Raw genomic sequence first — 13,917 nt, forward strand, 5'->3', positions numbered from 1 at the left:
GGCTTGCCATTGTCTGGGGCTGATGAATTCGATGGTCAATGTATTCTCCTTGTGTAACACACAACAAATCGTTTGTTACGTCTCCGTTAGTTAATTAACTTTCCGTAACTTCGTTCCGACGAAACTTTAGCGACACAAGTCCTTACTTAATAAAACTGGTTTATTCTTTCCGAATACAACTTTACGATACACTTATTTTCAACAGTCGCTCTATAACAAACGCTATATCAACGAACGTGCTCAATAATACTCTCTGACTGCAGATCAATTACTCATTGTCTACACACACATTATTGCCCCGTCGTGTTGTCACCCTCTTTTATATACCAGACTTCCCTATATCTAGTAAATGCTAGAGCATTCGCCAAGGTATAGGATAGTTCTAGAAACGTGGCGTGACACTAGTCATGTGACTTCGCTGACGCAACAATATTTTAAATATTAGCCGCTGACAACAATAAAGTGTTAATAAGAGTAACACTAGTTATGAAAAATATTATTTATAGGTAGCACCACTGTAGATGTATAGATGGGCGGATGGGTAGGAGAAGCCTGCTTATTTAAAGTGCGACATATCTGGGGAAAATATATATCTTGTTGTTTTAAGAAGAAAAAAATTAAGAACGTTTTGTGCATGATGAACCAGACATGACTGAACTTAACTCTCACAAAGAGTTGACATAAAGCTTATTTCAATTGGAATTTTATTTTATGGCGGCACCAAAAGTGACAGGTCTCTCTCCAAAAGAAGGGCCACCCGGAACTAAAGTGACTGTGAGAGGAGAGAATTTGGGCCTATCATCACAGGATGTTAAAAGTAAATATGTATAATACGTCAATAATTGTCGGTGTACATGTGTATGTTGTAAAAAATGAACAACAATCATAGCAAAGAGTTTAAGACGTTTTCAACATAAAGTTTTATTTAGTTGTGGGTATGATTGAAATGTACTTATCATTCTCATGATTCTACAGTTAATGGGATTTCATTCATTAAGTTAAGAGTAAAAAGCCACAAACAATTCAGTGACTTTTAAAAACTGAAGTAATTCATTATACTTTTTCAAATAAAGTAGAAATTTCTTAGCTTTTTGGACAAAGTTAATAAAACCCACGAATACAGGCCTGTATGCAGAAAATTTGAAAGGTGGGTTCTAATTTTGTGAGATCAAAAACCAACACGTATTGTGCAAAGCACAATCAGCATGCTAATGCTATGGGGTCCTAGGGGTTTGTTCACCCCAGAAAAGTTGCAAAAAATTGGTGCTGTGAGATTAAATCTGGAAGCAATTTGGCATGAAATATAGCTTAAACAACTGCATGGCTGTTCACATAAAATCCACAAACATCAAAAACATTGAATAACATAAGCAGCTGTGCTATAACTATATAAGCATAATATCTGTGTATGTGTGTGGAATATATCAAAAACTTTTTTAGTATTATAAATTAGACTATTAGAGAAATTAAAAGTTGTTAATTGAATTAATGATTTAACTCTTGATGTTTATGATTTTCAAAACTGTTAACTAATGTTTTATCTTTTTTAAGAATGGAAGAAAATGTGTTAAGAGCCATTTGGCCTACATAGCTATTGACTGTCCACAAAAAATAAAACTTAAATATAGTCCTTCATGTCTATATATATCCATCAGACAGAATTTTGCCCCCAAAGAAGAATTTAACCTGTTATCTCTAATATTCAGATTTGTATTTCTAATAATTTCCTTCCATCAGTGAAACAGGCAATTTGTATGAAGTCTGTCCAAACAAATCCATAAATATTTTGAACACTTAAATCAAGCCCCTCCAAATTAAAACAGAAGCAAACACTTAAAAGCTCAGTCTTCAACAGAAAACCTTGCCAACAGCATCCTTTAAGAGTTTAATTTTCATTTTTAACATTTTGCTTACCTTTAGTATACTTAATGAAATCCTTTCTTGTAAATTTAACATTTCCAAACATAATCTCTTTATATTTCCTAATTTAATTTTTAACCAAATCCCTAAATTTCCTAAGCTATAGTTCTGTAAGTCTGCCATTTTTAACCAAATCCCTAACTTTCCTAGGCTATAGTTCTGTAAGTCTGCCATTTTTAACCAAATCCCTAACTTTTCTAGGCTATAGTTCTGTAAGTCTGCCAACCTGTTTGTCACTTTAAACTTGTTAAATTTGTGGCACTTATCCTTGATTTTACATCTTTCAAAAACAAATTAGATTTGATCTTCATTGTTCTTTTGATCCTTTTAGGAACATGCCTGTCCTGAATTAAAAAGTTTATTTTTAAATTGTTTTTAAGTCTGTCTAACATCAGCTTTTAATTCATTGTTCTAATTCTCTAACAATAGATCTTGGCTTCAAAATTTGCTTTATGAAAATTAATAACTGAAATTTCTTTTTTTTCTCTCAACATGTAACAAAACATCAATTCTAATTATGCAGTGAAGCCAATGATCACTTTTCTCGAAATGTTCCTCTACTTCGACACTTGCAAAAATATACTTTTTAGCACTTGGTGATATATCTGGAGTAGCATTCCTTATTTCTGGTTAGATCTAATTGTTTGCCATAGGAATAATCCTAAATCACTTCAAGAAATCTTTCCTTTACTTCTTGAATCAATATAATCCTATATAATGCATCTAGAACTGAACACACTAATTATTGTTACATCAGTATTCTTATTAGCAGCCATATTCTCATAGAACTGAAGATGATAATGATTGTTACATCAGTATTCTTATTAACAGCCATATTCTCATAGAATTGAAGACACTAATGATTGTTACATCAGTATCCTTATTACCAGCCATATTCTCATAATAAAGACACTAATGATTGTTACATCAGTATTCTTATTACCATCCATATTCTCATAATAAAGACGCTAATGATTGTTACATCAGTATTCTTATTACCAGCCATATTCTCATAATAGACACTAATGATTGTTACATCAGTATTCTTATTTGGTAATAAGAATACTGATGTAACAATCATTAGCGTCTTTATTATGAGAATATGGCTGGTGCCATATTCTCATAATAAAGACGCTAATGATTGTTACATCAGTATTCTTATTAACAGCCATATTCTCATAGAACTGAAGACACTAATGATTGTTACATCAGTATTCTTATTACCAGCCATAATAAAATTTCTAATTGGCCACTTTTGTCTGATCAGATGTCTTATAACAATTGCAATTTAAAATTTTCTATCCTTAAAACCCCTTATTGTAACACGTACAGATTAACCTCTTGACTACCACTTTTTATGTTTTCAATCCTAACAGTCTACAGTTTATCCCGTATACAAAGAACCACCTCACATCATCTTTTAAAATTTCAATAACCTGGAATTTCAACAGATAACTATTATCATTGTTAACCAAATCTAACCAAGTTTATTCATTTCCATTATATCAGTATTCCATTTCAACTAGAGCCCTAGCCTCATCCATTTTATTCTTAATACTTCTTATAATAGAGTAGAAACAACTAAGTTAATTTTTTAATATACTGTGTTTTCCTCTAAATTTGACTGACTTAGCTTTAAACTGTTATTTAACTTGTTATGCTCTAGATCACCGATTTCCAAGATCCATGTTGTTTTAGCTCTCCTATCATTTTGTTTTCTCCCAATTTCCCAAGCTTTCTCATCAGAAGGATAAATAGCATTGGCAAGGTAGGAGGATCACACCCATTTGAAAATCCAAAATCAACTCAATATCCACATGGAGGATTGCTACTGTCATTGCCACAGTGTGAAGTCTCATTATCCCTCTCCTCAAAGTGACTGCTGACAAGTTAAATTTATTACAATCAATTGTGCTAAAGATAACTTACAAAGATCTTGCTCATGTAACATTGTTTTTATGACTTGGGTGCACTTGAATGAGTGATAAGAAATGAGTTACCAACCAGAAGGTGAAGAAGACTTTCCAACATAGAATGTAAAGAAGCATCTTTCATTGAGTTGTATGGTTACCACTGATTTCTTTTATAATAGGAAATCTACACTTTATTAAGCAAAGGTAAACTGTGTTGATTGATACCAATTATGTGAATTGAAATTCCTGAACTGTTAAGCAAGGTGTGAAGAAGGTAAGGCTGCATCAAAATAAAACACCTAGTCACACATCTAAGTCCATAGTAACATTTCATTAAACCCATCAAAATAAAACACCTAGTCACACATCTAAGTCCATAGTAACATTTCATTAAACCCATCAAAATAAAACACCTAGTCACACATCTAAGTCCATAGTAACATTTCATTAAACCCATCAAAATAAAACACCTAGTCACACATCTAAGTCTATAGTAAGATTTCATTAAACCAGTAAGAATGACATTTGTGTTCATGCCATCATATTTTTCATATAAAATTATCTTACTTCTTACTCCTGGATTTCTGTACATATGGTTTAGTTAAATATTGTTTTGAAGCTGACATCCAAATGTAGTGGAGGGTGTGTACAGAAAGTTTATGTGTGTGGTATAATATTGACATCTGTGACCTTGACAGAAGCCTTTATAATATCAGTTTCAATGTCAAGCAATAATGAGTGATAATAAAACAGTATTTGAGCATAATGAAGAATTGGGGAAGTAATACAAAGGGCTGCAATAGACGTGGAAGCTGTTCTTATATAGTGTCATTAACCTGCAGTATGGTCACATCTTTGCTGAAACATGGGTCTGAAAAGATTTTTTTCACAAACTTTTAATATGCTGAGTGAAAAAAAACCTTTAAAGTTTTGAAACAGTTTGAGAGAACTGTCGCAGATATTTGTTATTAATGATGTAACTACATGCAATCTATTGGAATTAATTACCATTATTGGTGTTAGACATGATTGAAAAACCACATAAGCATTTTTTTATCTTCTTTTTTAGGTACCACAGCCCAAACACTATGTACATACTTTTTTTTCAAAATGTTTTGTGTTTTAGAGCAAAACTATGACTATCTCATTCTAAACCGTCAGTGTTTATCATTGTAGTTACTGGTAGCATTTATTTTTGTGTCTTACAACACATGTTGTTTAGAATATTCTTGAACGTATTGGTGGTTTGTCAATATGCTTCTGTCTAAAACCTACTGTTCTGTAGGTGTACAAGTGGCAGTTTTAATAATTATTAAGTCATATATATATATAATTTTTTTGTGTTAGAATATTTGTTTTGATACTATCAGGTGTTGCTTTCTTACAGTTTTATTTTTTTGAAGGTTTGACAATAGGTGGATTTGAGTGTTTGCTGTATGTAGAATGGAAGTCTCCCAGTAAGATCATTGTTCGTGCGACTGGGGGCATTGAGGGAGGCGATGTTATTGTTACCACTCGTTCGGGTGGAAGAGGAACGTGTACTGTTCAGTTCCGATACACCAAATTGTCTACTGGTAAGTCTGTTGATAAGTAACAGGTAAGAAATATTCTAATATTCATTTTTTATCTTTATTAGCGGTGCACCTTATGAAATATAACTTATAATAACTCATGTAGATCCACGTTAAATGGATTACATGTATATACGTACAAATGGCAGTAGAGAAAGGCTAAAACATTTTCAGTGTATTATTAAACAACTGCAAAACATGCTACTTCTGCAGAGAACAAAATGACAAGTGGACTTTTCGAGTTGATCAGTCATTGGCTCATTAATCATTACATTTAGCTAATTGAAACTTAGATATTTGTAATATTCAAAGCAGAATAATCAGTAACACTAATTCCAATTAGTTGACTATTTTTATGAGTTATGGTACTAATCAGTTAAGGTGAACGACATTGAATTAATCAAAAATAATAATATAAAATCATAATGACAATAGTACAATTACTTATACAGTTGGAATAATCAAAACAGTAATAATAAAAAATTCTAGTTTTGATTAGTTGATTATTTTTGTGATGTTAATTGATTTACTCATGATGTTGATTGATCAATTATTTTATGATACAACTCTATGTCATCAGCCAATGCTCTCAGTTAATTTATTATATTGATATTAATCCTTAATCACCCAGCTCTACTTCTGATTAATCATTAATCACCCAGCTCTACTTCTAATTAATCCTTAATCACCCAGCTCTACTTTTGATTAATCCTTAATAACCCATCTCTACTTCTAATTAATCATTAATCACCCAACTCTACTTCTAATTAATCATTAATCACCCAACTCTACTTCTAATTAATCATTAATCACCCAGCTCCACTTCTAATTAATCCTTAATCACCCAGCTCTACTTCTAATTAATCATTAATCACCAAACTCTACTTCTAATTAATCATTAATCACCAAAATCTACTTCTAATTAATTATTAATCACTCAGCTCTACTTCTAATTAATTATTAATCACTCAGCTCTACTACTAATTAATTATTAATCACTCAGCTCTACTTCTAATGAATCATTAATCACCCAGCTCCACTGCTGTTTCTGCTCTGCTTGTTTGGAAACAAAATAATAATATACAGTTTGAATGGCTTGTTATATTGTTGTGTTTAAGGAATTGTGGGAAGCATAAAATAAGAGGTCGTTTGTTCTGATAACCCTCTTCCCTCCCCTAAATCGGAAGGGGCATTTACATGATGAAGACCGAAAGTTTGTGGGAGAATAGCAGAGAGAGTAAGTTGTTGGTAATATGTAGTTGTCTTTTTCTGTTATATGCAGATGTAACTTGCACTGAATGTTTACTATGTTAACACTGTGTAATTTCACTTGTAACATATGATGCTAATTTTTGAAATTGCTTAGCCAGTGACATAACAGTTTTGATGGTCCATGTCTGAGCTCAACTGATCAACTGTATTTCTACTGTATTATGCAACTAAGCCTAACTACTTGTGTGTGCTGACACAAGTTTTTACATTTGTATATCTGATCAAACACAATTTATTTATTCCTAGTAAAAACTGTCTTTTAAAAAAAAATTGAACTTTGACATTAATTCTTGGATTTTTTTTTTTGTTCTTAAAGTCACTAATATTCAAACTTTTCCTTTATTTACTTTATTGGCAAAATATGTTTCATAATATGAACCAAAAGAATTAACAACAAATTCAATTCAGCAAAAATTACAATTTTAAGAGAACCTTAAACTTTTTGTTATGCTATTCTTGAATAATCAAAAGTTTAGTGTGGAGTAAAAGATGCTGATGTGAAGCACTATACAATATTATTTTTATTATTGAAAGTACAGAAGCTGTTTTCATGCCTATCATGAAAAATAATGCTCTAAATCACTGAGAATATTTTGATTTAAATTATTAGAAATTAAGTTTTTCATCACAGTAATTATAAATGTGGATAATTGTTGACTATCATTGATATATTAATTGGCCATTCACTGTCAGGTAAAGTTGTTCTTGAAAAATGTTCATGTAGTTAACATATCTGTTAGAAATATAATCCTAATATTGTACAATCTATCATGTGTTTCACACTCTTTTTACCACTGTAAATAACCTCTGAATAGAAGCAATCCCTATATTCTACTTACATTAAATAATATTAATCTTGTAGCATTAATGAACAGTTTTGAAACAACACTTTATTTCATGGTACATTACATATGGTAAAACGAGGGTCATGATACAATACATTTAAACTTGTCATCAACCTGTTTACTATGTTTCATGAGTGGATTAGGACCCAGCAATATTAATGCTAAAAATTGTAAGTACATTGAGAAGCACACTTATCGTGTTAGTTTCTAACAAAACATTTGTGGTAAGACAACTTCATGCAGAGTCCAGCACCACTGGGATGCCAGGAGGGACCACACTTCATCCATATGTTTTATATTGTTTGAATACCTATGGGTAGAGAACATGGGCTATATAGTTAAATTGTGTGTTTGATTCATGCCTTCTGGAAAGAGAGCTACACATAGCTGCAACTCACTGTATCCTCTCCAGGATAAATTAGTGTTTCTCATTTTGTCATCATTTTTTAAGCTTAACCTGTCATGACCATTACAAGCTCATTCAAGTAAGTGAATGTTTTCTTCTGTTGTTGATGTTGAACTTGAACTGCATTTTATCGATTGGAAGATAAAGTGTAAACAGCATGAAGTAGATATGCTGTTTAATCATGTTATGGACATCAGTGTAGACAATGTAATGTAGACATGATGTTTGGAGATGTTATGGTCATTAGTGTAAACATTAAGATAAGCATGATGTTTGGAGATGTTATGGTCATTATTGTAAACAGAGTAAGGTAGGCATGATGTTTGGAGATTTTATGGTCATTAGTGTAAACATAGTAAGGTTCACATGATATTTGGAAATGTTATGGTCATTAGTGTAAACATAGTAAGGTTCACATGATATTTGGAAATGTTATGGTCATTAGTGTAAACATAGTAAGGTAGGCATGATGTTATGGTCATTAGTGTAAACATAGTAAGGTTCACATGATATTTGGAAATGTTATGGTCATTAGTGTAAACATAGTAAGGTAGGCATGATGTTTGGAGATGTTATGGTCATTAGTGTAAACAGTGTAATGTAGACATGATGATTGAAGATGTTATGGTCATTAGTGTAAACATAGTAAGGTAGGCATGATGTTTGGAGATGTTATGGTCATTAGTGTAAACAGTGTAATGTAGACATGATGTTTGAAGATGTTATGGTCATTAGTGTAAACAGTGTAATGTAGACATGATGTTTGGAGATGTTATGGACATTAGTGTAAACAGTGTAATGTAGACATGATGTTTGAAGATGTTATGGTCATTAGTGTAAACAGTGTAATGTAGACATGATGTTTGGAGATGTTATGGACATTAGTGTAAACAGTGTAATGTAGACATGATGTTTGAAGATGTTATGGTCATTAGTGTAAACATTAAGAAAAGCATGATAAACATTCCAAGTATTCAGGCACTGTCTGTGATTGAAATTAATCTTAAAAATTAAGATTTTAAACTGTTTTGCATGTGACTGACATGTCTGGGTCTGAGTATGGTAGTTGTTAGTGTATCAGATTGTGGATTTGAGAATCTTTAGTTTCGAGTGTGGTGCCACCAAACTCTTCACATTTTGAGCAGTGGATGCATTATAAGAGTGGCAGTGGACTCCACTATTCATTTAAGAGTAGCCTCCTCAGGTGGCAGATGCTGCTAATTGGTTGACTTTCATCTGATCCTCAGTTAAAAATTAAGGAACGTTATGCCTGAACCAGTGTTTTCTGATCCCTCTGTTTAAGCCTATGTGCATAAAGTGCTATTCAGGTGAATAAACAGACTAGCATGTCTGATCTTTCACAGACTACAATGTGAAAAAAGAAAGTGTATTTTTTGGAAGGGTAGAATATTAGGTCCATTTACCACATTTTACTGTCAAATGCAGATAAAAAAAAAGACAGTCTAAATGGGTATTAGAAATTCTTTTGTGGATCAATTTTACATGTTTCATCTTTACAGTGTTACGTCTCCGTTTGTTAATTAACTTTCCGTGACTTCGTTCCGACGAAACTTTAGCGACACAAGTCCTTACTTAATAAAACTGGTTTATTCTTTCTGAATATAACTTTACCGATACACTCAACTTCAACAGTTGCGCTATAACAAACTATAATTCACGTATCACGAACTAGACTTCAACAATACGTCTCTCTCTGACTGCAGTTCAGTTACTCATTACCTACACACACATCATTGTCCCGTCACGTTGTCACCCTCTTATATATACCAGACTACCCTATATCTAGTAATCTCCCGACAATTCACGAAGATACAAGATATTTCCAGAAAGCAGGGGGCGTGACACTAGTCACGTGACCTCGATGACGCAACAATAATAAATAAATAAAACGATTTTAAAGTAATGTTTTGGTATGCTTCCGTAATATTGTACAATAACTCTATTGTTTTTTTGTGCCGAATTCATTTTTACTAGCCATGTTGTACAAGTAAATAATTATTATTACAATCGTTTAATTTTAATATATCATCCTTAAAAGTTAGATGCATCACATTCTAATTTATTTCGAATAATTAGCTCATATTCTGTAATTAACTTAATATGTATTAATTACAATTAACTTCATATCTGCTTGCACTCTATTCAAGGGGCTTCAAAGAAAAATTAGTGCGCCAGGGCCTCAAACTATCTTAATGAGGGCTTGCGTATCAAACATCATTATATATGCTAATTGATTAAGTTAAAATCACGTGACACTAAACGCTCTTTAATCAGGAGAACTTCATAAAATTTAACAAATTCGTGTTTAAAACTTGACAATGAATACCAAACGTCCACCCCTTTGATTCTTTTGAAAACTTGACCAAAAAACTGCTAATCTAGTTTGTTTAGCCTAACCAATACTTGTGTATCTGCACGTCCTTTCACTGCTCTAAATCATCCGTCTTTAATACGAATGACAGAAAACTAAAGACGGTCCACTTTTACTCTTAGGTGAAGCTGTAGTAAAAATTTTAGACCGATAGCTCACGTGACCTTTTGCGTAGGCGTGCGAAACAACTTTGGTCAAAATTGAGCGATTTTGTTGAATAATTTTGCACACGCGGGTTATATTTAGACCAAATTTGACATATAATTATAGGTTATAGAGATCTATCAGAGCTCCAACTTTGAAAAAAAAATCCATAAAAGTTAAGTATGTTTTTCTATCAAATAAAGTTCCGTATTTTCGGTGCGAAGAAAAATAAGAAGAACTTGAATGAAAGGTTTTATATTTTATATCTCGTGTATTTCTCAATGGATTGTCTTGAAATCTGGTATGTGAAGTGATGGTCCAGTAGAACACATTCACTGAAACTATGTGTTAGTTTGGATTACCACAGTCTGAGCTACAGAAAGTGGAAAATCGCTAAACTATCACTCCTGTTAATAACATAACAGTGTGTCCTCCAGGTTGTTTTGGCCGCACAACGCAGTACCGTGTGTTTTGATATACAGTAAAGCCTTTGTAAAATCAGAAGCGTAAAGTGCCACCCGAACTTAATTATCTGCTCTTGTTGTTAGGGTATCAGAATGACTCAAAATGTGTTACTTCTCTCTATTCAGAAGCTAATAAAGCTCTGTCTACGCTGTCAGATAAATTGTTTTTTGCGATAGACGTATATAAAAAGAAGGTTCTCCATTAAACAACGCTTTTGTTGTAGCCGCGATAAAAATTCGCTATGAAACCATCATTTTTTTTTCCTTTCTTATCGTCGAAGGAAATAAAGATACGTATGGGGATTCCTCCAGAAATATCTTTACTGCATCTCATTAGGAGGAAACAGCTGTAGTCTGTATATTAGCAAAACGTTACTTTAGTGTAAATCTAAGAACTAACGAGTGAAAGCAAAAAAAGAATATGTTATAATAAGTGAACCACGCTACGCCTCCTATGTTCAGTGCCAAAGGAAGCCCAACACCAGGGCTGGTTGGTATACGACAGATAGTTAGTGGTCTAGGTTTGTTTGTTAAGCACAAAACTACACACACAACTGGCTATCTGTACCGTGCCAACCACGGGTGTTGAAACTCGAATTTTAGCGTTATAAACGTTCAGAGTCACAGGGGATGGGGGGTGGGAGGCTAGTGGTCTAGGCAGAGCACAGATAGTCTATTGAGTAGCTTTGTGCTTAATTACAAACAAACAAACAATTTTATTTAATTAACTTACAAATCAGATTGTTAGGGTAAGGATTCATATTTTGTTGATAATATTATTTATTTATTTTATTTTTAACACACCTATTATTTGATTATTTATTATTATTAATATTATATTTTATTTGAATTAACTTTACTATAATTCAGAAGAAGTTTGTTTTAAGCAAAAGGCTATACTTTAAGCTATTTGTTCTGTGGCCACCGCGGGTATCGAAACCCAATTTTTGTATCATTATTAGTCCTCGGACTTATTGTTGAGCCACCTGGGGACATTAAGAAGAAATAGCGAATCGGCAGCACAGACCGGACATTGTACTCATCCGTGATGGTTTTGGTAATTCTGCTGACCCCATTAGTTCTTGACGGCTTTGCATAGTAGATGGTAATAACTGCGCAACTTGTATTGGTGGCGCCACCATTCATATAGATAGATTTGCCGACATTTATTATTTTTTTTTTTTTTTACGTATTTAGGTTTCTAGTGTTATAAATTCGCAGACATACCGCTGTGCCACTAGGGGGCACTAAAATGTTTATTTGTTTCGGATATTCGCGGAAATCTACACAAAGGTTACTTGCGCTAATCATCCCTTAATTAAAAGCACTAACCGCCAACTATTGGGCTACTCATCTCATCGAAGAGTGCGATAAAACGTACCCAAAATGCAAAGCGTGATTTTTGTTTCTTTATTTTTCGGCAACGGGACGCAAACCATAAGCCCTCGGATCAACAGTCCACCATGTTAACTTCTACCGTCCTAATGTCCTATTGTTCCCGGTCCTCCAATAAAATTAAAACAACATATAAAGGAAAAACGTCCAATGTAATAACGACGCTAAAATATTTTATAATTTTCTAGTTGAATACAGATGCTTTTCGGTTTGATAGAATCCTAAATCATGATTGGTTGTTATATTATCACTGGTACCATCATCTTGAAAGTGTGACATAAGCAATATTTGTTGTGAGCTGCGCCAATAGAGTAGAGATACGAGGTTTTTCTCGATTTAAAAATAAATAAATTCTAGTTTAGTTATTCGGAAAAGCTATCCACTGAGACCCTAAATATACAAAATGGGAGACACACGTGATAAAAATATGAATGCTATGTCTAAAACTACTTCACTCGGAATAGGTTTCTGTTAAGTGTCACGATCGAAACCTCTGATGATATAGACATACTTGGGTTTTCTGGTCTTTATCAAGAAATTAGAAACTCTTTTCCGAGCATCGCATTTTGTTCGTGTCATGATCGCGTTCTGAAATATATGTTTGTTTTTGAATTTCGCGCAAAGATACACGAGGGTTATCTGCGCTAACCGTCCCTAATTTAGCAGTGTAAGACTAGAGGGAAGGCAGCTAGTCATCACCACCCACCGCCAACTCTAGGGCTACTTTTTTTACGAACGAATAGTGGGATTGACTGTCACATTATAACGCCCCCACGGCTAAAAGGGGCGGGAATCTTTGGTGCGATGGGGATTCGAACCCGCAGATTGCGAGTCGAGTGCTCTAACCACCTGGCCATGCCGGGCCTCTGATATATGAAAGAATTGGAACGAAGATGTCATTTTCAAACTTTTTACAGAATCGTAAAAGCGCGCTTATTTTTTTTTTTTATCCTGGAAAATTTCTCACGTCCTGTACATTAGAAATTTTCTTATTATTGTACACATCTTGTTCTTTCAAAATTACTAACATTTTCGGTGTGGTATTCACATCCTTCTTTGCGTAGTTAAATTTATTTTGTTTCAACTACCCAGTCCCTTACATTGTGCGATTCTATTATTTCATAGAATTGACAGTCCCACAGAAACAGACTTCGACTGATTCAGATTTGAAGAGTTCTTAATGAATCTCGCGCGAACGTGACTGCGACGTGTGCACAGTGTTAACACTACGTGTTTCGATCGTTGATTGTTTATGGATATTCACGCAAAGCGACTTAAGCGCAATCTACGTCAACCGTCCCTAATTTTGAACTGATAAACCAGAGGAAATATATTTGGACAGATGGATAGATACAGAGATAATTCGGGTTGGCAATCAACAGAATACAACGTTTCTTAAAAATTGGACGAACAGACGATTAGTTAATTAAACTTAAGCTATTTTGTCTTCTAGTGGATCGAGGGTAAGTTTACGGACTTACAACCCTAAAATCTAGAGTTCGATTTTCTGCTGTAGACGGAGCGCAGATTGCGCTAAAACAATAACAACAATAATTTTTTCAGTCACTTATTTACTTTTAAATATATATATTTAA

At 33.4% G+C, this 13,917-nt stretch overlaps 1 protein-coding gene across 1 annotated transcript in view; it reads left to right on the forward strand.

The window, feature by feature from the left end:
- Positions 1 to 519: 519 nt before the first annotated feature.
- The window catches only part of LOC106471572 (exocyst complex component 2-like), a gene marked incomplete at its 3' end in the record, with an annotated part of 83,099 nt that continues 69,701 nt past the window's right edge, over positions 520 to 13,917 (forward strand). Inside the window, exons 1-2 of the mRNA XM_022400181.1 lie at positions 520 to 817; positions 5,237 to 5,407. Coding sequence (XP_022255889.1) covers positions 712 to 817; positions 5,237 to 5,407 — 277 coding nt within the window. The remainder of the gene's footprint in view (positions 818 to 5,236; positions 5,408 to 13,917) is intronic.

Source organism: Limulus polyphemus, unplaced genomic scaffold (genome assembly GCF_000517525.1).
Source record: "Limulus polyphemus unplaced genomic scaffold, Limulus_polyphemus-2.1.2 Scaffold4706, whole genome shotgun sequence".
Taxonomy (NCBI): domain Eukaryota; kingdom Metazoa; phylum Arthropoda; class Merostomata; order Xiphosura; family Limulidae; genus Limulus; species Limulus polyphemus.